The 27168-nt window shown below is 37.4% G+C and overlaps 1 protein-coding gene across 1 annotated transcript in view; it reads right to left on the bottom strand.

The window, feature by feature from the left end:
- LOC115221209 (5-oxoprolinase) overlaps positions 1 to 27168 on the bottom strand; it is a 180558-nt gene that overhangs the window by 109305 nt on the left and 44085 nt on the right. Inside the window, 6 exon segments of the mRNA XM_036510593.1 lie at positions 424 to 505; positions 1529 to 1617; positions 3391 to 3503; positions 14964 to 15086; positions 21517 to 21659; positions 22631 to 22748. Of these exon segments, the coding sequence (XP_036366486.1) occupies positions 424 to 505; positions 1529 to 1617; positions 3391 to 3503; positions 14964 to 15086; positions 21517 to 21659; positions 22631 to 22748 (668 nt within the window).

The raw sequence follows: 27168 nt of genomic DNA, 5'->3' as shown, positions 1-27168 counted from the left end.
TATACATATATATATATATATATATATATATATATATATATATATATATATATATATATATATATATATATATATATATACATATATATATATATATAATATATATATATATTATATATATATATATATATATATAATGAAAGAAAGCCTTTGACTCCTATGAACTGGCACTTACTTCTTGCTCTGTGTTTGTATCATAAAGTCTAGTGCTAGGAAAGATATTAAAGAGATTTTGCAACACTATTGTATTGTTTTGGTTAAAATATCTTTCTCGAGCAGCTGATCTGGAGCTTAACAATAACAACTATTTTGCTATCTTCTCTAGTACCATAATGCTGTTATTTTATAGAATAGGAAGAATATTTTACAAGAAGGAACTGATAAAAGCAAATGATAGGGAATAATATTTATAACTGGACATACTCAGTAAATCCTTGTTTCTTTAGGGCATCTTTACATTTCTGTATCAAAGTCATTATTTGTTGATCAATGGAAGAAATTGTAGCTGAAATAATAGTTTAAAAGAAATAATAAAGTGAAAGTAGAGAAAATGAAGTAATATGATATTGAAAAGAAAAAATAAATTAATCTGATAGTGATGTTGATGATGATAAGGATGATTGTAGTAGTAGTGAAAATGACAATAATGATGATAATGATTGTGGTGGTGATGATAGTGAAGATGATAGGAATAGCAGCGATGATGGTATGGATGATAAAAATGGTAGCAGTGACAGTAATGTTGTTAGTGGTGGTGTTCAACTGGAGGTGCCTAACTTTATTTGTCTCCATCATAAGCATCAGCACTACTTTTACATCTTTTCCTCATCTGCAGATGAAGGGGAAGTTCTGAAGTTTTAGATCCAGTATTTCTCTTCTTTAACTATCTTTTCGAATGACAAATGATCACCAGTTTCACATGTATAGCATGTAGTTGTTTCTACATTAGTGTGAAGCTATGGCTGTGTTTATAATGTGCAGCTGTTGTTAAAATTTAAAGCGTACAGATATTGTACTATCAATAGTGTGCAGCTGTTGTTATATTTACAGTATGCAACCATTACAACATATCTAGTGTGTAACTATGATAGAATATTGCTAGCACTAGATCAATAACATGTAGCTGTCATTACATCTAGCATGCAGTTATTATTACCTCTATAGTATGCAGCTATTGTTATATCCATAGTGTAGTTATGGTACCATCAAAAGGGTGCAATGTTGAGAAATCCATAGTTTGTGGCAACAGTAACATTTGTAGTGTTCATGTAGCTATTGTTGTATCTAGTGTGTAGCTGTTGCTACACAAACCTCTCCAAAGCAAATGTCAGTGTAATGAATGCAAGGAAGAGTTATTTTCAGAGATTTTTTTTTGTAGTGAGTATTTAAGATGACTCAATAAATTTATGAGTTTAAATTAATTAGAGAAATTAAGATAAACTTGCAAAGCTACACTGATGAGGGAAAATACTGAAACAAAATGACAAATGAAGACAGACATAAGATAATTAAATGCAAAATACCTTACCTGGTTCATAAATACTGGCACAAGGAACTTGCTCTTCATGGACTACATCAGCTAGTGCCATTCCATATGCTGAAAGTATTGCTGAAAACCTATACAAGAAAAGGAACAAAAAAAAAACACACCATTAACAACAAAGATGATGATGACAATCCTACTTAGGTGTCAGCAAATTTCTGTTGCAAAAACTTTTCTAGCTCGTTCCATTACCTGACAATCAAATATGAAGCCAATGTTTCTAACCTATATGCATTGAGATTAACACAAGTGTGTCATGAAATTGTCTACGGTCAGAATATTTAACCCTTTCGTTACTATATTTCTGACCAAAATACACCCCTTATGTGTTTCAATTAATTTCTAACATAATCATAAATTTATTCTGGTTTCATTAAACAACTATATCTTTTTTATTTATCAATATATTAATGTAAATTTTGGAAGATAATTTAATGAAAGGTTCTCAACCAATTCTATACTATAATTTTTGTTACAAAGTGACTCTAATTGCAGGTAGATACAGGTAAATTCAACAAAATATAAAATTATTAAAATTTTGTTCAAACATCGCTATAGAAAATGGGTTATTAGCTAATATTCAATTGGGTATACAACAAAATTTTACGATAGAATTTGTTATTCTGGGTAACTTTCTGATACCCATAATAATATTTATGGCAAAATAGTCTTAATTTCATTTAAGGTTGTGGGAAACCACTAACAATCCTTTCTTTTGCTTTGTTTACGTTTAGCGTAACGGTTCGTTTCCGCCGTAATGATTTCAAATAGGCTCATTCGAAAAAGTAAAAAGAAATAGTCTAAGGCTTTACTCTTCTGGGAAAGTCTGTGGCTTGGTCCAGCTTCTTCAGAAAAATCACTGAAAGAAACAGTTTTTAAATTTTCACTCCATTCAGGTGCCAATTCATTTTCCTTATCGCTGTCGGAGCTCTTGGATTCACTGTTTTCACTTTCGGAAAATGAAACATCAGATTCATTATCAAATACCACATGCTTTTTTTTTCAGTCATAGAGTTAGATTTATGAAGGTCTTCAGTAACAAATCCTTCGAATTCTGACTTGCTGCTTGATATAATGAAATTAGTATCCATTACAAATTACAAATTTTGAAAACACAATAGGAACAAATTTCGGAAAAAAATCTCCCAAAATTCACGGAATTAAAATTACACTTCGATTTTTGTACAAAACTGTAGTTGAACTCTTTACGAAGTATAATACGTATTTTCACGAATGTACTAAAGAGATTCGCTCTGATATTCTCATTTAAATATGAATAGGTAAATTCGGGCGGCTTTGGGCGGTTTAGTCACATTAACCAAAATTTTTTTCAGGCGGTTTGGTAACGAAAGGGTTAATATGCCAGTTCATATTTATTTTTTAATTCAACTTTATATTGCAATTTGTGAACAATAGCATTGTTCATTAGAGGTTTAAATGGGTAACCAGTGGATTGTTGCATTTCTGACAAGAGTTACAAGGGGCTGTCATGTCTATTGGAGTTAAGTAGCATTGGTAATGAAACATTACTGATGCTACTGTTTGTGCCACGTATTTAGGAATGAAAACTGATTGCTGCTGCTGATCTTACATAGTTGCTTGTTGTGTTCAACAGCAATTAGAAGGAAGGGAAGCAAGCAATGTCAAATGGTGCTTATACTCATTAAAGAATCAGTTGTTAAAGAAAAAGATGATAATGCTGCTAATGATGATGATGTGAAAGGAATATATGATGTTAAAATTCTTAAAAAATAGGTACCAGTATACTCTTGAAAGTTATGTCCTTACATAGGTCTGCACTAATGACAGAGACCAGTAAAAAAGTAAAATGAAGAATTTATATTTACTTGTGTATGAAGATTTCTGAAATACCCAGTGACTGAGCAATGGAACAGGCATGTTGAGCTCCTGCACCACCAAAACAAGCTAGTATATGCTGAGAAGTATCATAGCCTTTAGCCTAGAAGATAGGTAACAAATTAATCACAGAAAATAAAACAATTAATGATGTAGATAAATTATGGTCAATTAACAAAAAAGGTTGTCTGATATTTTAGAATTTTACAAGCTAAACAGGAGAGATTTAATAATAAAGATATCAGGGTGGAATCATAGTTTTAAAATATTTCAGGGGAAGAAAATGAGCTGACAACAAATAATGTAGTGTGGAGTGAACATGAATTGTGGGGGAGATATCTGTGGTTAGGTGGGTGTTTTAATAACAAATATCAGCACCCTTTATAGAGCATAGGGTAATTTTTGAGGAAGATTTGGTTGCAATCTCTAGTTAGTTAAAAAATGAATGTTCTTGTTTTTAGTGTAATAATAGGGTTGTTAACAGCTTCTTTCCCACAAAGAATTAGTGCAAGGCTTAGAATTGAAACTTTATAGCTTCAGTAATCAGGATCAGATCACACTTAGGTCAAGTGATGTGTCCTGTATATTAAACAGATTGCTGGAATATCACTCCTTATTATAGAACTAGCACTATGACCCGACGTTGTCAGGTCTAGTGCTAGTCAAGCATATTTTGTCTTTCATGAAAATCCCTCTCTCTTGTCATTAACTTGGTCTAACTCATTAATTATTCCCTGCATTTCTCAAATCAAAAAAGCTTGCACGTTTGAAAGCCAAAACACATGATAACGCGTCTTCGCAAAACACAAAAATGTGCAGAGTCATACAGACTGTCTGCAAATGCACACGTGCACCCACCTGTCAGGTGTAAAATTATCTCCGTCCGATCAAAAAACAGAAATTTTGCCATTTATAGATATAGAGATTTTAAGCAAATGTTTAGAAATTCTCTGGGAAACTGGAAAATCCAGAAATCTGGGACAGTTCCGGTCCTAAATTGGATAAATTGGTCCGGTACAGTATTGAGGTGTGATACATAACAAAGGGAGGGAAATACAGAGTTTTAAAGAGTTATTTCCCTTGCTATGGTTTAATATCTCTAGATTTAACAGCTGGATTAAGTGAGTTACATCCCTTGTATTAAAGACTTTTGTTACCTGAAACATAAGGGGTCAGTTTATTGAATTTTTTTAATGGCTTTAGGGGTAACTGGGAAATGAAAAGATCTTCACAACTACACTTGGATGGCTTTGAATGACCATAGAAAGTACAAGCCCTCTAACTGAAAAATTGTGGATTTGTATAAAGGCGCCAGGAGTGGCTGTGTGGTAAGTAGCTCGCTTACCAACCACATGGTTCCAGGTTCAGTCCCACTGCGTGGCAACTTGGGCAAGTGTGTTCTGCTATAGCCTCGGGCCCACCAATGCCTTCTGAGTGGATTTGGTAGACGGAAACTGAAAGAAGCCTGTCGTGTGTGTGTGTGTGTGTGTGTATATATATATATATTATATATATATATATGTATGTATGTGTGTGTATATGTTTGTGTGTCTGTGTTTGTCCCTCTAGCATTGCTTGACAACCGATGCTGGTGTGTTTACGTCCCCGTCACTTAGCGGTTCGGCAAAAGAGACCGATAGAATAAGTACTGGGCTTACAAAGAATAAGTCCCGGGGTCGATTTGCTCGACTAAAGGCATTGCTCCAGCATGGCCGCAGTCAAATGACTGAAACAAGTAAAAGAGTAAAAAGGATATACACACACACAGACAGACATTTTGCCATTTATATATAGAGAGATGTTCTATCATGTTCCAGGGGTTCCCATGTAAACAGGGGTTATATGAGGATCAGTGCAGAGGTTAGAGATTTCAGAGGAGATAAATGTACACATGATTCTTGGTCCCTGCACGACCTATATTGAAAAGGATTACCTTGTTGTTAATGTAATTCTCCATGAACACAATATTGTCACCTCTCACTAAATAAATAAGTAGCCAGTCAGTTTTTAGCCATAAACACATGAAAGTGGTGCACTTCAGAAGCACAAGCAACAAGCCCTAAATTGACAAGTTTTCTTGGCTGAAGTTCAGCCCTGAGTTAAAGGCTTTCTTCAATTAGGCTACATAGAGCATTATTCCTGCCTCACACAGGAGGCTAATCTCTTCTGTTAGTAATGTAATTACAAACTACATTTGTTCTAGCACACTACAATACACTACTGGCAAGCGACAATGTAAAAATGCAAACATTGTAATATACTTCAATAAACAATAAGTGTTAATTAAACAATGATGGCTTTGATTTATTAACGGGACAACATGCAATCTATCATGACACCAACCCAAGACCCATCAAAACTAATGGCACAATGGTGATCATGACATTCAGCCAGCAAAGAAAGTAACAATCTTGATGCATGATATTCAACCAGCACAATATTGGTGACTATCAATATACAACTTTCACTTTGTCAACACCAGAGCAAGTTACTACACTGGAAACTTCATTGACAGAAAAGGTAGTCAAACCAGCCATGTTTATATTATTCAACTATCCAGCCATGAGAAAACAGCAAAAGAGCTGCTCAACAAATTTCAAAGTAATAATTACTGTTCAAAAACTGGATAATGACATGGCTATGTGGTTGACAAACTTGCTTCCACCTATAATCTTCTATTATAGCCTCAGGTTGACCAGAGCCTTGTGAGTGGAGTTGTGTATGTATGCATGTGTGTGCTTGTCTGCACACGCAAGTGTGTGTGTTTCCTCTTAACAGTGTAATTGTTGTGAATGAACGTCATTCATTTAAACTTTTCTGTGAAAACATGTCTGGCATGGATTGGTGACAGGAAGGGCAGCTGACCATAGAAAGTTTGTTTCAATAATCTCTGTCCAACCAATGCAAGCAGGGGAAAGTGGATGTTAAATTATGATGATGATGATGATATATATATAAATATAAGGTATTTGGGTACATTCAGTTCTATATTAAAGAGATGAGGAATTATGTACATTATTTACATTTGACAGATGTTTGTCCTCATTTTATTTGTTGTTAACACAACATTTTGGCTAATATACCCTCCAGCCGTCATCAGGTGTCTTGGGGAAATTTCAAACCTGGGTTCTCATTCCTCAGGTATTTTTCAATGCGATTATTATTATTATTATTATTATTCAGGTTACAGCCTGGAATAGAAATTGGAATCTTGGGGTTAGTAGCCCGCGCTCTTAACCATTATGCCATATGCCCATGGGTACATTCATCTTCTAAAACAAGTGTACAGAAACTAGGCTCGTGCTATGTAGATTAAATTAAATTTGAATCAAGTGGAGTAGAAAAAAAGGAAGGGTGGAGACTTATGCAAATACAGAATAAGAATGAAAAAAAAAAAGGCATTGGAGGGGGTGATGCATTTCTTGCATGCAGATAAATTTTTTTGCAAATTATAGTGTGGCTTATAATGTGTTGCTTACCCATGCTTTTCAATTGAACTGACATAATTTTGTTTTTTAAATAACACCATTATAGGTATTTATACTCTGGTGAAAGAAATCAACTCAAATAACCAAAACCTTCAAATCCATCAATGTACACACACACACACACACACACAGAGTTGCATATCTATGTATGTATTTTTTTCATAAATAGACTTGCATACACATTGACATGTCCCTCTTTTTTGTTTCTCTTAATTTTTCCCTTTTACAACTTATTTGTAAATATCCATTTAAATTTTCCATTATCCTATTTGTTTTTCCTTCTTGATTTTTAGTAATAACTTTTTGGGATGCTTTTTCCTTAAATTCTTCACATTTATGAGAATGACAATACATAACTTTAATTAAAATTATTATTTATATTATTTTTTTCTTACATATTTGTATTGCTCTTTGAAACGTTTGTATGTACTTATTAAATCTAAATTTGATTTTTTAACATCTTTTCTCCATTTTTATAATTGTTTATGGTATCTTTATACCTAGAACGAACTTTTCAATTATGTATGTATATGTACATATGTATGTATGCACACGTCTATGCACATAGGTACACCATGATCTGTACACACACAGACGCAGGACAATTCATATGAAAAAGAAAGTGAACAAAATAATATGACCACTTACTGGGAAATTTGTAAGTTTGATTAAAATTTTTTTCTTTTAAATATCACCATTATAGGTATTTATACTCTGGTGAAATTAAGAAATCAACTCATAAATAAACAAAAGCCTCAAATTTATCAGTGTACGCACACACACAGAGTTGCATACCTATGTATGTATTTATGTATGTATGTACGCACTCGTGTCTATGTGCATAGGTACACCATGATCTATACACAAACAGACGAAGGTCAATTCATATGAAAAAGAAATTGAACAAAATAATATAAGGACTTGCTTACTAAGAAATTTGTAAGTTCGATTTTTTTTAAAGATAAATCAAACCAAATGTTCATCATATCAAACCACTCACCCAATGAGTATTTCTGCCACATGTGGTGAAAGTCTGTTCAGCCATTTTCAAGTAATTTTGCAAACACACAGACAAACAAAGACAAGTGATTACAATACCCTGTTTTCACTTATGCGTGCAGGGTAATAAAATCTAACATGAATTTATACGTACTTGTATTTACAGCCAGTAACCACACTCAACCAAACACAGAAGACAAAAATATTAAGATTTACTTACATTTCCATAACATTCATAGTATACAGAGAAGATAGTAAAAAACAGAATGATGCACAAACATGTTTAGAGCAATCACAAATACAAGGTGGAATCAAAAGATTTCTGGACTAGTTATGTTTAATAAAAAATAACTTATTTACCTAAGTTTTAACATCATCTCCTTTGAAATAATCACTACTCCCAGCATTCCTGCCACTTTTGGAATCCAGCCTGGAAATCTTTTTTCCATAAGCGAGTCAAGGACCTTCTGTGATTCACTCTGGATCTTGACAAAGGTGTTAAAAGAGTGACCTTTAAGCTGCATTTTCACATTGGGAAAAGAGATGGAAGGCCACAGGTGCTAAATATGGCAAATACAGTGGGTGCAAAAGTGATACCATGTTTTTGGTGTGCAACTTATGAGTGAGAAGAGCTCGATGAAGAATCCAGTTCTTTGTGCTCCACAGGTCTGGTCACTTTTGCTGAATATCCTTTCTCAGATGCTTCAAAACATTGCAGTAGAACTCTTGATTGATGAGGTGGCCCTGGGGAACAAATTCTTGATGCATAATACCACATTTCATGGGGTGACGCATGTAGCAGGTCTTCCAAATTACTCATCATATTCCAAGGATGTTCTGCTTTTGAAGCGCGTATGCCACTTGAAAACAAAGCAATGACCCATTGCCTTGTCACTATAAGCTTGCTGAAACAATGTCTCTGTAGCAGACTTCCCAAGTTTAACACAAAATTTCACACTGGCTCATTGTTCTTGTCCATGATAAAATTGCAGACAACAGCATACACATAATCACAAAAACACAAACTTCACAACTTGCGAAGTAAACACAGCAATGTCACTTGGCAAACTGTCTCATGAAGGTCACTGCTAGCTCTCACTGCATATGCAACTGTGTGCTGCCATCTGTTGGTGCACTACAAAACTAGTCCGGGAACTTTTTAATACTACCTTGTACCATATTTTACCAACAGAAAGAAATGACAACAATAGTATATAACAACACATCAGAACTATCATGAAGCATATGTCTTCTATAGGCTCCCACCCTCTATTCAATGAGCCACAATAAACTACAATTTACACAAACTGCACACTACACATCTTAAAAAGTTGTACACAAACTGCATCCATAGACCAACCATCTACACAGTAAAACCAAAATTCTAAAAACTGGTGACCACCTGGACATGTGATGATAGTTATTGTATTTGCCTGCATATAAGATGCACTGCTGTTTTACAAGGATATTTAGTAAGAAGAAAATAAGTATGTTTCATCATACACTTATTGAAAGACATTTTAAAGTTGTTTTGTAGGACAAAATGCATGATTCTGTGCATGTGAATGCAATATTGTGATATTGTGTCAGTGTATGAAACCATAAATTTATCATAAATATGGGAGTACTGTAGTTCAACTTTACTTTCTTTCAGTCCAGCCGTATAGTTGTTTATATTGTGGTCAAGAGAATTTCCATAAAGGATGTAAAAGCTTATATTTCTGGCTTGGACATGTTGGACAACATGTTGGGGGCTTCCATGGCATACATGGAGGCTACGGTTTTGGCTCTTGCAATGAGGAGGGAACCAGGCTGCTGGAGTTCTGTGATGCAAATGATCTTATGGTCTGCAATACTAACTTCAGAAAACCTGCCAGTCACCTACCGCTCTGGCAGACACACTAGTCAAATTGACTACATCCTCACCAGAAAAGGGAAAGATGGCTGCTTATAAATGCCAAAACCTTCCCAGGCGAAGAATGTACCCCACAACATAGACTGGTAGTTAGTGACTTCAGGATCAGGGCTAAATGGATGCCCAGAAGATGACTAGCAAGGAGAAGAAGGGTCTGGAGATTTAAAGATCCTGCAAATTGACAGAGATTTAGAGACATATTACTAGAAGCCTTTGACGAAATAGAAGGGGATATAGCTTCACACGATATAGAAGACAACTGGAGGTTTCTACGAGACAACCTGTGTAAAGTCCCCTCTCAACCCAAAATAATGTGGTGGTGGAACAATCTTGTTGACAGGGCTATTAGAAAACAGAAACAAACTTGGAAGGACTGGAAGAACAGTGGTAGTAGGAAATTGTATCAGACTGCCAGAAGGGAAGCTAGGAGACAGGTTTATTTAGCCAGAGGGGAAGCAGATAAGAAAAAATTTGCCAATGTTCTGTGCTGTGAGGACCAAAGACTTGAGGTATTTCATGTTGCAAAACAGTTGTGTGAGAGAGAATCGGGATGTTGTAGGAGAGAAATGTGTTCGCATGGATGATGGCTCACTTGCACTAAATGAGGCTGCAAAGAGAGGGGTTTGGAGATGCCACTATGACAGGTTGCTGAATAAAGAAAATGAATGGGAGAAAGAGAGTCTGCCGAATGTCAACCCAACAGAGGGACCAGCTATCCGAGTTGACAGTTCCTTGGTAGATAAAGCAATTAAAAGTATGAAGACAGGGAAAGCCCCTGGCCCATCAGATTTAATGTAGAGATGCTCAAAATATCTGGCAGTGTCAGCTATAGCCTAGTCACCCGTATAGTTAACTAGGTGATACACAAAGGAGTCATACCCAATGACTGGTGTAGCAGCATAATAGTCAACTGCTACAAAGGTAAAGGTGACGCTTTAGATACAAATAATTACAGAGGTATCAAGCTGTTGGATCAGGTAATGAAGGACACAGAGAGGGTCATAGCCCAACTAATTAGAGAAAGAGTCAATCTGGATGAGATGCAGTTTGGTTTCGTGCCAGGGAAAAGCACCACTGATGCTATATTCCAGGTAAGACAGCTACTGGAGAAATACCTAGCCAAAGATAAGCCCCTGTACCTGGCTTTCGTTGACATGGAGAAAGCCTTTGACAGGGTCCTCCAATCCCTTATCTGGTGGTCAATGAGGAAACTAGGGATAAATGAATGGTTAGTGAGAGCCGTGCAAGCCATGTACAGGGACGCTGTCAGTAAGGTGAGGGTTGGCAACGAGTACACTGAAGAATTCAGGGTAGAGGTAGGGGTCCACCAAGGTTCAGTCCTCAGCCGCCTCCTATTTATCATAGTCATCCAGGCAAAAACAGAGGAATTCAAGACAGGATGCCCCTGGGAGCTCCTATATGCTGATGACCTTGCTCTAATTGCTGAGTCACTATCAGAACTAGAGAAGTTTCAAGTGTGGAAACAAGGATTAGAATCGAAGGACCTTAGAGTCAACCTAGCTAAAACCAAAGTCCTAATAAGCAGGAAGGCAGGCAAACCACAAATCCCTTCAGGTAGATAACACTGCTCGATCTGTAGTAGAGGCGTAGGTAGAAACTCTATAAGATGTACCCAGTGTAAGCTATGAACACATAAGAGGTGCAGTAATATCAAAGGAAGGCTAACTGGGAAGATAGTTTTTGTATGTGGCAGATGCTTGGGTGCAGTATACTCTGAAAATGCACAGAGAACAACTTCCACCACATTCCAGGGAGGAAAACTAGTAGTTGATAGCTTCCATTACCTAGGTGACCAAGTTAGTAACGGGGGAGGATGCACTTAAAGTGTAGCTGCTAGAATAAGAATAGCTTGGGCAAAGTTCAGAGAGCTCTTACCTCTGCTGGTGACAAAAGGCCTCTCGCTCAGAGTAAAAGGTAGACTGTATGACGCATGTGTATGAACAGCCATGCTACATCGCAGTGAAACATGGGCTGTGACTGCTGAGGACATGCGTAAGCTCGCAAGGAATGAAGCCAGTATGATCCGATGGATGTGTAATGTCAGTGTACATACTTGACAGAGTGTAAGTACCTTGAGAGAAATGTTGGACCTAAGAAGCATCAGATGTGGTGTGCAAGAGAGACAACTGCGCTGGTATGGTCATGTGGCAAGAATGGATGAGGATAGCTGTGTGAAAAAGTGCCACACCCTAGCGGTTGAGGGAACCTGTGGAAGAGGTAGACCAAGAAAGACCTGGAATGAAGTGGTGAAGCACGACCTTCAAACTTTAGGCCTCACCAAGGAAAAGACTAGTGACTAAAACTTTTGGAAATATGCTGTGCTTGAGAAGACCTGGCAAGCCAAATGAGACCATAACCTCGTGGCCTATGCCAGGGGCGTAACCAGCCCACTTATGCGTACCTTTTCCTTCTTTGGACACTAAAACTCTGCTTGCGAAGACCTGTTGAGGCAAGTGAAATCAAAATCAAAATCAAATTCGATGACTGGCATCCGTGCTAGCAGGGTGCATAGAGCACCATACGAGTGTGATCGTTGACAGAGCGGCTAACCTGCTTCCATGCCAGTGGCACATAAAAGGCACCATTCGAGTGTGATTGTTACCAGCGTTGCCTTACTGGAACTCGAACCCCATGCTAGTAGGGTGTTAAGAGCACCATCCGAGCATGATCATTGCCAGAGCGGCTATCTGGCCTCCGTGCCGGTGGCACATAAAAGGCACCATTTGAGCCTTACTGGCACCTGTGCCAGTGGCATGTGTAAAAGATTTGAGCAAGGTCGTTGCCAAGTACTGCCTGACTGACCCCATGCTAGTGGCACGTAAAAAGCACCCACTACACTCCTGGAGTGGTTGGCATTAAGAAGGGCATCAAGCTGTAGAAACTCTGCCAGATTCAGATTGAAGCCTGGTGCAGCCATTTGGTTCGCCAGCCCTCAGTCAAATCATCCAACCCATGCTAGCATGGAAAGCAGACGTTAAACGATGATGATCATCATCAGTAGCAGCAGCAGCCACCAAGGTGTAACTATTAACACCCACTCATTGCAAACAGCAGTGAGGTAAATGAAAGTTTGTCACCATTCCTTTCAAAGTGAATATTTCATTTAGATAAATAAGACACATACCAGGTGAAGGTTATGTATTCTGAAGAAGGAGATGTAATGGAATGATTTGACTTCTCCCACATAACTGCCAACATACCATTAGTTGGTGCTTATAGTGTGTGATAATTTGGCTTGTTTGCAATATTTTTTATTCGTAATAATTATTGTACCTAGCAGGATTAAGCTCACCTGGTTCCCTAGACTATGACATTTAGTTTTCCATTTGTAATGAGCGCATTAGATACATGAAAGTATTATAAAACAATAAACAGGGTAATTACTGCAGAAGTATTTAATCTCAACTGTCCATGCCATTATATGATAACCAGCTCCAAACATCCTGGTACATATACAATATCCTGAAAGACTACAACAACATCATCTGAAAAAAACACTATCATACTTGACCCAAACAAACAAAGAATGAAAGCAGCAACATTAAAAGCTCAGACTTTGCTTGCTTCTATGGTCATCAGCAAAATCTGTGGACAAACAGTTGAAGGTATCAGGGGGAGAGGTAGACCCAGGAAGACATGGGATGAGGTAGTCAAGCATGACCTCAGAGCGTTGGGCCTCACTGAGGCAATGGCGAAGAACCGAGATCTCTGGAGATATGCTGTGACGGCAAAGACCCGGGCTGCTTCCTGCATCAGTTCCGCATAGCCCCTGCCCATTCAAAGTACCCCGGATCCCAGAACGTCCCGCTGTGCTTGAGGAGACCTGTTGAGTCAAGTACATGAACATGAATGTCGAAATAAATATCAATGGAAATAGTAGTTGTGATGCCTGTGCCGGTGGCACATAAAAAGCATTATCTGAACATGGCCGATGCCAGCGCCGCCCCGACTGGCTTCTGTGCTGGTGGCACATAAAAAGCACCATCCGAACGTGGCCGATGCCAGCGCCGCCCCGACTGGCTCCCGTGCCGGTGGCACATAAAAAGACCATCCGAACGTTGCCAGCGCCGCAACTTGGCTGGCTTCCATGCTGCTGGCACGTTAAAAGCTCCAACCGATCGTGACCGATGCCGGACCCCCCCTGGCACCTGTGCAGGTGGCACATAAAAAGCACCCACTACACTCGCGGAGTGGTTGGCGTTAGGAAGGGCATCCAGCCGTAGAAACTCTGCCAGATCAGACTGGAGCCTGGAGCAGCCCCTGGCTTCCCAGACCCCGGTCGAACTGTTCAACCCGTGCTAGCGCGGAAAACGGACGTTAAACGATGATGATGATACAGTAAAAGACTGTACAACAGAAAGAATGAACCACATCTATTCTGTCACACTCCACCCTTAGATTGCACCTTAGATTGTGCATTATGTTCCCTAAGTAGATGCATAGTATAACCGGCAAAATGGGGTTATATCTTGCCATTCAATTGACTATCTGCATATTAGGACTGCTTAACTATGTCTGACCCAAGGCTACATAAGAACAAAAAAACCATATGCCTTGGGTGCATTTGGCAGAATTCACTGTTACAAGGATATGGACCAGACCTACTGCTTGGGCATCGAACCAGGCCTAAAGTGTCACCTGGCTGAATTACAACCCCTGATTCTTGGATGCCTTTAGGGGAGCTCACTGTTTATTCATATTGCAATTAGTGAATAATAGCACTATTGGTTACAGTTTTGCAATAGATCAATCCAATGGGTTCATAGCATTTCAGAGAGCAAGAATGCCAAAGAAGTGTCTGTAAATGGTCCTGAACAAATATTACAATTGATTGATTGAAAAATCATCATTTTGTTTTTGTTTCCATTCTCATCAAGCTAGGATTATTGGTCAACATAAGGCTATTGTAGAAGACACTTGCCCAAGGCCATGTGCAATAGGATTGAGCTTAGGGCTATGTGCTTATGAAGTAAATTTCTGAACCACATAATCAAATTCTTGAAGATGGTGCCCTAGTAAGGCTGCAGTCCAATGACTAAAAGCAGAAAGAAAACAAGACAAATGAAAAATCACATTAGATGTTAGAGAACAACAGCTATGGAAACTTGAAAGTTGTACATTTATAAGAATTGCAGCTTACCTGGGTGAGAGCTCTAATGGGACGACACATAGCTTCATTAGCAACCCGAATGAAACCCATAGCAACCTCCTCCATACTCATTGTATTACTGCCAGGTTGCTGATCTAAAGTAAAATTATTTACCTGAAATGGTAGAATGATAGTGAAAACAAAATGAAATAAAGAAATCAATAAACATAAAATAAAAAAAAATAACAATGGATTATATTGAAAATGTGGCACAAATGGAGGCTATTCAATAGAACTACAACAACAACCACCATCACTGCTGCCGTCATCACCATAATCACTTAATGTCCATTTCTCCATGCCTGGATGGATCAGATACAATTTGTTGAGAGAATTTTCATTGACCAGGAACTCCTCTTGTTACCAATTTTTCCATGAAAAAGACATAATTCCTATGGAAGACTGTGAAGTCAGGATAAAGGTGCATACATTTACATACATACATACATACATACACACACACACACACACACACACACACATATATATATGTATATAAATATACATGTATTTATACATCTATTATATAAAATCCGTTCTGTCTGTCTGTCTGTGTGTCTTCTAGGATCTCGGGCTTCCTCCATCCAATTGTGCTCAAATTTGATATATAGATACCGACGGTATCAGGGCATGTATAAGTTTTGAAAAAATTACAAAAATCGATTCCAGGTGAGAACGCGATCGATAAAGTCGTAGGAATACGCTTAACACTCACCTCCCTTGTCAACTGCCGACCCAGGAACAAATCTACACATTCGTTGATTCAATTACTAACCCAGAGCAAGTCATGGTGTACTTGACTGAATTTCTTAACTCACAAGAACCATCAGATTTGCCACCCCATAAACTCTGCCTCACGGTTGGAAGTCCCATTATTCTCTTCCGAAACTTGGAACCCCCACGACTTTGCAATGGCACTTGGTTAGTCCTCACCCAACTTTTGGATGATGTTCTCGAGGCAAAAGTTATCATGGGTCAAGGAGCAGGGGATGTTGTTTTTATTTCCCACATGCCATTGATTCCGTTGGACTGTGTTTACCCAACGAAATGCATTCAATTCCCTATTCACCTGATCTTTGCGATGACCATCAACAAAGCACAGGGGCAGTCATTGAAAGTCGTGGGGTTGGACCTCAGCACTCCCTGCTTTTTGCAAGGACAACTGTATGTGAACTGTTCAAGGGTTGGCTGTTCGACAAACCTTTTCTACTACTTTCCAGACGGAGTAACAAGGAATGTGGTTTACAATGCTGCACTCCACTAGCTTTTCCATGCCCTTGAACATCCCATAAAGTAAGTTAGCTTAAAATTAGTTACTTAGTTCCTTAGGTTGTTGCTTTTCATCAAAAATCGCCCCAAGTTGATTTCCTACATGTTTTATTGGATAAACTTATTATTGTCCCAGGTACATAAATTCATTATGCTTTTCCATCTAGATTTACCTCCAGCTAACCCATTTGCATGCATCGTTTTTGTCCTGCTTTTCTTCCGTGAACTTGTACATAACTGCACCTTCCATTTTTTGTTGTTTTTGTACTGCTTAAAGGCACGTTTCTTTCCTGCCAAGCTTACTGTTTAAACCATGTTTGTGTTCCCCCAGTCAACAGCCTTATCATTACTGGTACTTTAAACTCTTCGGTTGCATATTTGTGTGAATAAAACCATTTTCTTTAGAATAGAAGAAAGTCTATCTTTATTTCTTCTTTTGCTGGTGTCTCAAATTTAGGTTAAATCAGTGTTTCTCAAAGGGGAGGCCTATGGGACAGTCAGACATGTTGTTTTGAGAAAATTTGGTTTAAATGTTTGACAACTCAGCACTGTCCATTGGACAGGGGGCGTTTTGCTCATAGATACATATAAATATATACATATATGTAAATATATACATGTATATATACTAATGACTTGTAGGTATACAGTATTTCATTATGCAACCATAATATACTATAAAGTATATAAAATGTTTGTAAGTCAATACCAAGTTCTACTGCATTAGCAGTGCACTTTTGCATTACTTGTTAAGGTTATTTCTACAGATATTCTATAGAGATTATAGCCAGCACTGATTTTTGTTACAACATTTCATATACAAGACATCAGATGTAATCAAACGACGAGATCAAAGATGAGAAAAGGGTAAGGGTACCCATCCAACCCGTTAGTCATCATTGAACACATTGCTTAAATAGCCTCTGTATACAGCAGTGTTTGGTTATTGGATATACCTATTTTACATATTGAACACATTCCAGACAGGTTATTCCGTTATGACCAATTATAATAAAGTAAAGTATATTAAACGTTTTTATAAATCAATACCACATTCTACTGTGTTAGCAGCGCACTATTACATTGCCTGTTAGGGTTATCTCTACAGATATTCTATAGAAATTACAGCAAGTACTGATTTTTGTTATGACAAAGTATGTACGAAGAAAATCATATCTATATTTTAGTTCTCACCTTATAAATCCGACAATTGTTTCAATTGAATAAACATATACATATATTTATATATACATATATGTATATTCTTTTATTCTTTTACTTGTTTCAGTCATTTGACTGCAGCCATGTTGGAGCATTTCCTTTTAGTTGAACAAATCAACCCCAGGACTTATTCTTTGTAAGTCTAGTACTTATTTTATCAGTCCCTTTTGCCGTAGTGCTAAATGATGGAGATGTAAACACACCAGCATCAGTTGTCAAGCGATGGTAGGGGGACAAATACAGATACAAAAACACACATATCATCATCATCGTTTAACATCTGCTTTCCATGCTAGCATGGCTTGGATGATTTGACTGAGGTCTAGCAAACCAGATGGCTGCACCAGACTCCAATCTGATCTGGCAGAGTTTCTACAGCTGGATGCCCTTCCTAACACCAAACACACCAAGGGTGTAGTGGATGCTTTTTTATGTGCCACCGGCACACGGGCCAGTTAGGTGGTACTGGCAATAGCCACACTCAAATGGTGCTTTTTATGTGCCACCTGCGCAGGAGCCAGTCCAGTGGCACTGGCAACGACCTTGCTCAAATGTTTTTTCAAGTGCCACCAGCACAAGTGCCAGTAAGGAGACACAGGTAACGATCACGCTCAAATGGTGTTTTTTTATGTCCCACAGTCATGGAGGCCAGCTTGTTGCTCTGGTAACGAATGTGCTCGTATGGTGCTCTTAGTGTTCCACTAGCACGGATGCCAGTCATCGAATTTGATTTTCTACTATTGTTAATTCTGCAGGTGTTGTGGTTGTATGGAGTAGATGGTAGATTGTTGAGAGCTGTTCAGAGTTTTTATAGAGAAAATAAGGCATCCATTTGGGGTGAGTGGTGAAGTAAGTGAGTGGTTTGAAGTGAAGGTCGGGTTAAGACAGGGTTGTGTGATGTCTCCATGGCTGTTTAATTTATATGTGGATGGTATGGTGAGAGAGGTAAATGCTTGAACCTTTTCTAGGGGAGCCCAAATGGTTGGAGAAAATGGAGAGAAATGGCAGGTGAGTCAGTTATTGTTTGTTGATGATACAGCACTAGTGGCGGATTTGGAAGAGCAACTAAGGAGACTGGTGGTAGAATTTGGAAGAGTGTGTGAGAGGAGGAAACTAAAAGTAAATGTAGCTAAGGTGATAAAAGGTTGAGTATGAAAGCGAAAAGAGGTGTGTATGAGGGAATGATTGTGCTGACAATGTTATATGGTGCAGGGACATGAGGGTGGAGAAAGGCGACTAGATGTGTTTGAGATGCGATGTCTGAGGGCTATGGTTAGTGTGACACAGATGACAGGATGAGGAATAAGGAGGTGTGAAGACAACCAGGAATGAGAAAAGAGCTAACAACCAAACTAGATAGATGAATGTTGAAGTGTTTTAGCCACATGGAGATGATGGATGAGGAGCAGATGGTAAGGAGGATGATGAAGACAGAAGTGGTAGGCAGCAGAAACAGAGGTAGACCTCGGTTTGTGTGGATCGATGGAGTGAGGAAAGCTTTGGTGGTTAGAGGTGTTGGAGTGAGAAAGGCAAGAGAATTTATAAATGATAGGAAAGCTTGGAGAGTGTTTGTGAACAGATGAGTGAATTTGATGTTGTTCAAAGGGGTACAGAACCAGCATATGCTGTCAGGCTCCGCTGCTGATATTGGGGATTGTGATCTATGCCTTGACCCAAGTATTGAACGGGGTTTGCCTCTTTAAGCTGGGAAATGAATGGAATGCCTAATGTATGTCTGTGGCTACCCGTTCCTAAAAAAATGGGGAATAGGCTTGGGTATATATAAAAAAAACCCAAATTACTAAAAGTTTGGTCATATTCAGTTTTTATAGGATATGTGAACAAGAGAGAGAGGTTTTTTTTTTTTTACAGTGATAAACACTTAGTCCTCATCAGTGATTATTACTGCTGAGGGCTAAATATACTCACATCACCATGTATGTATAGACCATTTGAATATAGCAGCAAATTCACTGATGAGGACTAAGTGCTTATCACAGAGTTTGAAATCACATGATGTGAGTATATCTGCAAACTCATTTGCGATTTTTACTTGCTATTGGTAAGTTGGCTTTTCATATACTGGTTTCCTCAAAATCAGCAGTGTGTATAAGTGATAACTGTGGTCTTTGAGCCATTTGGACTCTTATTTCTAGCAATGCTGTGCACTATATTGTACCTTGATTATAAGTATATATACATATATATATACATATGTACATACATCTTTTAAATTTGTTTATGGAAAACATTTTAAATATGCAAATAAAGCTCCTCTTCTATTATGCCAGCCACAGCCTAATGATGCTGACTGGTGAACCCGTTTTTTGGGGTTGCATCGAGCTATACCAATATAAAATAGGATAAATATAATAATAATAACAATAATCCTTGGGTGGAATTTATAAAGATTTAATGCGTTGTTACATGTGTAGTGATACATTAAACGTTTATAAATTCCACCCAAGGATTATTATTATTATACATACATACATAAACACATAAATACATACATAATGGAGAAATTGTATAAATGGATGATGAGTAAAGAACTGGCACAGTTTCGATTACCTGTTGTTATCTGTAGATTTACTGCAGGGACTTCATAGTGGCAGCTGGGGTAACAGTATTAATAAAATAGGAGATGGGATGTGTAATAGACTTTATTGGATACGACACATGTCTCAACCCATTCTGGGTTTCTTCAGGTGCATGAATAAAAAGTCTCTAGAGATTTCTTGAGTTGGTTTACATACCACTATATGTCCATCAAATTCTCGAATTTATACATGCATATATATATATTATTTTATATTCTTTAATTTGTTCCAGCCAAGCAGTTATGGTCATGTTGGAGCACCACTGTCAGTTTGTACCTTTTCTCACAGCTTTTTCATTTAGCTGATTTCTTCAGTGTGGTGAGATTTCATATTACCATTCCTGCATGGGCTTTTACCCTGGTGTACCTCATGCCAGGATTTTGGTTCGTTTGGTAGTGTGAATAGGAGAATGTCCAGTTCCTTTCTGAAGACATCCATATCCATTGAGTTGGTTTCTTAATTTTGGTGGGCAGAACACTGAAGAGCTGTCAGTCTTAGAACCCTAAGCTATTGCAGTACTTGGTCCTGACATTAGATGGGATGAACTGTACCTTATGTACAATGCAATGGCATCCAGTTTGGGCATTTGTATAACACTCAATGCTGAAATTAGGTGCTAACCCTTCCAGAATTTTCCATATGTAGATTATTACATATCTCTTGCATCTTCACTTCAGAGAATAAAGTCATAGTTATTTTAGTCTCTCTCAGTAGCTCATCTGCTGCACTGTTACAATCTTTTTAGTGTAGTAACATTGGACTGCTTCAAGATCCACTGTTAGCTTGGCACTATGTAGTGACCATAGATGACAGCAGTAGCCCAGGAGACTGAGAACAAAGGTCCTCCATAGTATCAACACAACTTCTTGGTCTCTTGTCTCGAAGACCTTAATATCCATTCCTACCAGCTGTATGCACTTTGTTGCCATCTTGGTAATGTGCATATGAAATGCAGCATCAGTACACATTCTGATCCCCAAGTCTCACACTGTGACTTTGGGATTGCAGTACCATCAGGTCCTGTATATGCAAGTTGTGGTGCATTTATGAGCTGATAGTGCAGTGCTTGAAATTTTCCAGTATTTTCTTTTTTTCAGTCCACTTGTATATTGCATTTAGGTCCTGCTGTAAGCATGCAGCATCGTCTGGGTTCTTTATTGCCTGTGATAAGTGTGTATCATCAGTGTAGCTAGTGACAGTGGCTATGTGAGTAACCATGGGCATGTCTAAGAGAGATACTATAAACAGTAATGGCCTCAAGACAGTTCCCTGGGGATGTCACTAAGAATATTTACCAAGAGGACACAATATTTAACTTTAATTGTTAGACAGTACATTTTTGTTATTCCTCAAGGGATGAAACATGTCCATAACCTATGTTTGGAAAGTGGATAGATGAAGAGAGTGTGAAAGTAATTGGCTGTTGAAGAGTAAGGCTAATAAAAGTCTCTTACCTCAGTTGTTAATTTATGAAAAGCATTTATGGTAGCTTCTTTATCAAGTGGTTGGTCTTTTGACTCTCCAAAGATGTGAGGGAAATACTCAGGTAGGATTCGACCGAGACACAAATTAGCATCAGTAACAGTCAAGGGACCGTCTGGGAGGTAAGGAAATAAATACATCAGTTATATTTACAAGATCATTTTTACATCTGCTTTCTCATGCAGTTATGGATTGGACATGATTTATTGAGGCAGTATTGCATGGCTAGATGCCCTTTCTGTTGCCAATGTTTATCTGTTTTCTCAGGTAAGTTATATTTTTATTCCACTGGTCTTCAAACCAATAAATTACATGGCATTTATAGAGAATGTAAACATAACACCACTGTTGCACAAATGATAATATCTATATATGCTGGACTTCCACAGTTTCCATTTATCAATATTAGTCATTTTGAGGCTACAATAGACATCCAAGGTGCCAAACTTGAGACTATGAAATATAAAACGAACTGTGGTACCACTCAGCTATGTCTGCACTTGTAGTTTTCAAAAATGCACAAGACTTAGTAAATTTAAGACACCTGGGATGTTATTTAATCAGTTAAAATTCTAGATTTATACTGAAAATAAGTAGTAGTTTTCTTTTGTAAATTAACATAAAACATTATAATTTCATCTAGGAGACTTAATTCTTATTTGAAACTACAAGAAACAAATTAAATTAGCAAGTGGGGTTTTCTGATAATTAAGAAAATCAAATTTTGTAGCTAAACTGACTATCATAAGTGTATACACAGATCACCATTAATTCAACCTGTTACATTGTAGGTGACAAATTGGAGTTAACAAGGCATCAGATGAAACGCCTTGTGGTATTTATGCCAGATTCTTGTATTCTGAGTTAAAATTCCTCAAGAACAACTTTACCTTTCATCCTTCTAAATAAAATACTTGTCTAGGGCAGTGAACTGACAAATTCATTAGGGTATCAGATACTGAAAGTCTGCACAAGAAGACATGAATTCCACAAGCTGCAGTGAAGGGAGTTCATCTAGGAGGGCAGTAAATCTGAATGAAAAACTAGCATATATAATTTACCAACACTTTAAACACAATAACTTACTTTTTCTGTAGCACAATGGTCCAGGGTGTGCTCCAGCAGATTCTGGACCAACAACAAATAATCCGAATCTAAAATATAGGATGGATCCACCTCCAGCTGCAACTGTATTGACATCCAACTGAAACAGAAATGAAAATATAATTTGCATTAGTACAAAAATATTAGAGACTAATTGAATGTAGGTAAAAAGAGAGATGAACGTGCCCCACTGGATACGTAATGACAGTGTGTAAGAATGACAGAGTGTAGGTGAATTTAGAAGAATCATACTGGGCATTAGGTGCAGGAACCAAACTGAAAATTAGGTGCAGTGTGCTGGAAAGATGACTGAAGTAGTACAAACAAGGGATATGTATGAAGAATGACAGTTTGGTGAAGAAGTATCAAGAGAAGGGAGTCTGCAAAAGAGGAAGACTGAAGACGCTGTGTTTGCTTGTTTGTGTGAGTGCAAGCGTTGATATTTGCACTTCTCTGAAAATCATTCGGTTACAGGCAGTGACATTTCTATCATTTCTCCTGTCAACAGGTTGTCTGCTTGCTTTGTGCTTTCAAAGATATATAGAGTATGAGCTCCCTTTCTTGAAAAAACATGACAGAAAGAGCATTCAGCTGTAAAACTGGAAAAAATAAATGTAAAAAGGAATAAAAAAAGAAGAGTACTACAGCCACTGAACTCTAAAAAAGTGGAGCACTTTACAAACTTCCATTATTACTCTTATGATCTGCATACCTTTGGCCCTTTTGCTACCAATCCGGATGAGACTACTTCTAGTTCTTTGAAACAAAACTACCTGTCTTAGAGCATGCATATTTGAGGCACAGCCTTCCAAAAACTGGCTTAATGTAATAATTAATAATGAACTTAAATATTTTACTAAACTTCTTCAAATTCCTGATTATTTTTAAGATTAACTGATACCTAGAACAGTGTATATCTTTAGAAATAAGGTCATGAAAAGTTATTAGTAAATGTTCAGGTACATAACTTCTTCATAGAACAAAATATCCTGATAATGTGATGTATTGTGGATATTAAAACAGAGCATTATGCCATGGTAGGGTCTCGTATATCTAATACAGCAAGTTGGAAAACTTTAATTAATTGATATCATCTATGCAATTAGTAAACAAAAACTCCTTCTAAGGAAAGTTTTAAATCTAAAAACAAGAAACAAAGGAGCCAACTGAAAATCTCAAGAACTGCACACTTTGGAAAACAAACATGATGCAAACTGGAGTGGATCTTGTCTTTAAAACTGACAAGTGAATGCAAAAGCTATGTTTCAATCTTAGACTTCTTCAGCAAAACATAATCTACACATGATAAAACTTAAGTGATTAATATACTTAGAAACATAGGAAAAGTGATGGAATCTGTAAGTATCAACAACATAGTTGATAAAAAGTAACCCCAGAAGAGTATTTTTCATACTATAGACACATACAGTAGTGTGTCACACATGTAATATAGTAAGTTGAAAATCTCTGATTAACTGAGATTCTCCATGCAATATGTAGACAAAAACTGCTTCTAGAGGTACTTAAAATCTAAAAACAACTTGAACATTTCAATCATTATTTAAACCCAGGTTAACATTGATCAAACATACTTATCACCAAATATGTTCCAGCAATGACCATCCCATTTTTTAATTAACATATACTATACTGTTCAGTATGTGTTTCCTTTCTTTGAGACAGTAGGGTATGATAGGAGGAAGAAGTGGTACTATTACTAGCAGACTGAGTGACCCTGTAGAGACTACCTCACTGTCCCCAACACTTTTTACTAAAACTAAAATAACTATTTTACAGTACAGAAAAAGCTAAACAGGTAAATAAGTCATTCGGAAATGTATTCTAGTAGCACATTGACTATACACCTCTATTAATATACAAATTAATTTCTTCACTTACCTCATCAACAACATATATTTATTCATGTTAACAATAATATATCTATTCATGACCAAGTTTTTACCCAGATGGAGAATGATAAATTCTAGCGCACTATTCAGTAGCATGATTTAGTGTTGTGACTAGGAATGAAAGTGTCCTCAAAACAAAATACATCATCCACTCAAACACTCACACATGCATGCATCCACTTTGAGTGTCAGTCAATTAATCTATGGGTACAAGTTATCTTGACATACTTTGCTGAGAGTGACAGTTGTCATTATGTTAGCATTATTTAAATTTATTAGGAAAGTGCAAGAAGCCATCTTGAATTTATTAATTCAGTTTATATATTTACTGGAGACACTATCCTAATGACTGTCTTTTGAAATGATAACAAAATGACAAAATAATAAGATTAACCCATTTAAATACATTAATACATAAAATTTAACTTTCTTTAACCACAATTAAATAATATGAAAAATAAATTAAGAATAAAAAGATTATAAAAGGATGACTTATAACAATAATTTAGATTCATGAAACATTTTTAATATGAGAACAATATTTAAAATTGAAATAGATATCTCAAATTGTAAAATTTTCTAATTGTCCAATTTGGAGGGCACTGTACATTAATGGGTTTAAAGTCATATAAAAACATCAATATTTCAAATAAGAATGGAAAACACAAATTAACTATAAAACAAATTAATAAAAAAGATCAAACACAAAAAGAGAAATGAAATTAAAATCAATAGCTTAAAATGAAGAACAGTAAATTAAATTGAAGTAAATTGTCATTATTCTAAATGAGAAAGGTGGTGAGCTGGGAGAATCATTAGCATTCTGGACGTGTTCTGAGTTCAAATTTTGCCAAGGTTGACTTTGCCTTTCATCCTTTTGGGGTCAATAAATTAAGTACCAGTAAAACTCTGGGGTCAATCTAATTGACTAGATCCCTCCTCCAAAAATTTCAGGCCTTGTCCCTTTGGTAGAAAGAATCAATGGCTAAAGCTAAGTGATTCAGCCTCGCTTCAACTACCTTCTATCTTTGCACGTATCATCATTATTCTTTCACTATTCTTCGATTACTATCTCATTGTATTGTTCCTCTTTCTTTCAGTATTCCCTCATTACCCTGTCTAGCTCAAACATTTTTTTCGTTTAGTCTTGTCTCCCATTTCATAGCCACTTATCTTTCCCATAAAAATTCTCATTCTCTCTGATTTTTCAAAGCTATTTTCTTGCTCACACGATAAACAGAACCTCTTTCTAGGTTATGGACTAGTTAGATTGCCTGACGAACTCAGATTTTACCTGTTTTGCCCCAAGTCTATATTAGTTATCAAATAATGATTATTATCGACAATGCCGTCCCCTTTCAACTATGCTAGTCAAATTTCCTCACACCGCTTTATTCCCACATGTTCCTCAACCACCTCTCTCCACCCCTCTCTAACTAACCCTATCTCTCTCCCTATGTTTCTCTATGTCCCCTCCCTTTCCATAACCATCATCGCCATATATAAAAGAGCGATCGCATTATCGTTAACCCCACTCGCTTCCAAATATCTAAAGAAGAAATACGCACATATCATGAATGGCTAAAGCTAAGTGATTCAGCCTCGCTTCAACTACCTTCTATCTTTGCACGTATCATCATTATTCTTTCACTATTCTTCGATTACTATCTCATTGTATTGTTCCTCTTTCTTTCAGTATTCCCTCATTACCCTGTCTAGCTCAAACATTTTTTTTCATTTAGTCTTGTCTCCCGGTTCATAGCCACTTATCTTTCCCATAAAAATTCTCATTCTCTCTGATTTTTCAAACCTATTTTCTTGCTCACATGATTAACAGAACCTCTTTCTAGGTTACGGTGCACCCCCTCCACACATGCCGGAAGTCCCTATTCTTTGCCATCCCGGGGTTGCTTCCCATGACGACTGCAAATGCTCTTTCACCATCCCTACCCCTAGTCTCGACCTATGTAAGATAATGTTCATACAGTGCAAAATATGAAAGGCTAGTGTTATGCAGGTTGTACTGAAGGCTACTTTATTACTTGCACATGAATGCTGCCAAATGCGAGCTTTCTTTTCAGGTACACGAAGCTACTGTCCACCATCCCAGGGTCTCTAGGGCCCAAGCCTCCCACACCCTCAGGGTTGGCACCCTCAATGTTGGCACACTGAAAGGTAGGTCTGGTGAGATAGTCGAGATGCTTGAACGGAGATGTGTGGATATATGTTGCATGCAAGAAATAAGGTGGAGAGGAGGATCTGCTAGGTTCCTCACAGGCAAGGAACGCAGGTACAAGATTTTCTGGGCAGGGAACATTGACAGGGTTGGTGGCGTGGGTATACTTATCGCTGAGAAATGGGTAGATAAAGTAATTGAGGTAATCAGAGTATGTGACAGAATACTTAAGATTAGATTAGTGCTTCATCATAGTTTAGCAACCATTATATCAGCCTATGCTCCTCAGTCGGGGCTACCCGATGGACAGAAAGACCGATTCTATGACACTCTACTGCAGACTACCTCGTTGACGAACGACAGAGACCTTATCTGGTGGTCAATGAGGAAACTAGGGATAGATGAATGGTTAGTGAGAGCTGTGCGAGCCATGT

This window comes from Octopus sinensis, linkage group LG18 (genome assembly GCF_006345805.1).
Source record: "Octopus sinensis linkage group LG18, ASM634580v1, whole genome shotgun sequence".
Taxonomy (NCBI): domain Eukaryota; kingdom Metazoa; phylum Mollusca; class Cephalopoda; order Octopoda; family Octopodidae; genus Octopus; species Octopus sinensis.
Note: the sequence above shows the minus strand (reverse complement) of the source record. Positions and strands in the feature narration are given on the sequence as shown.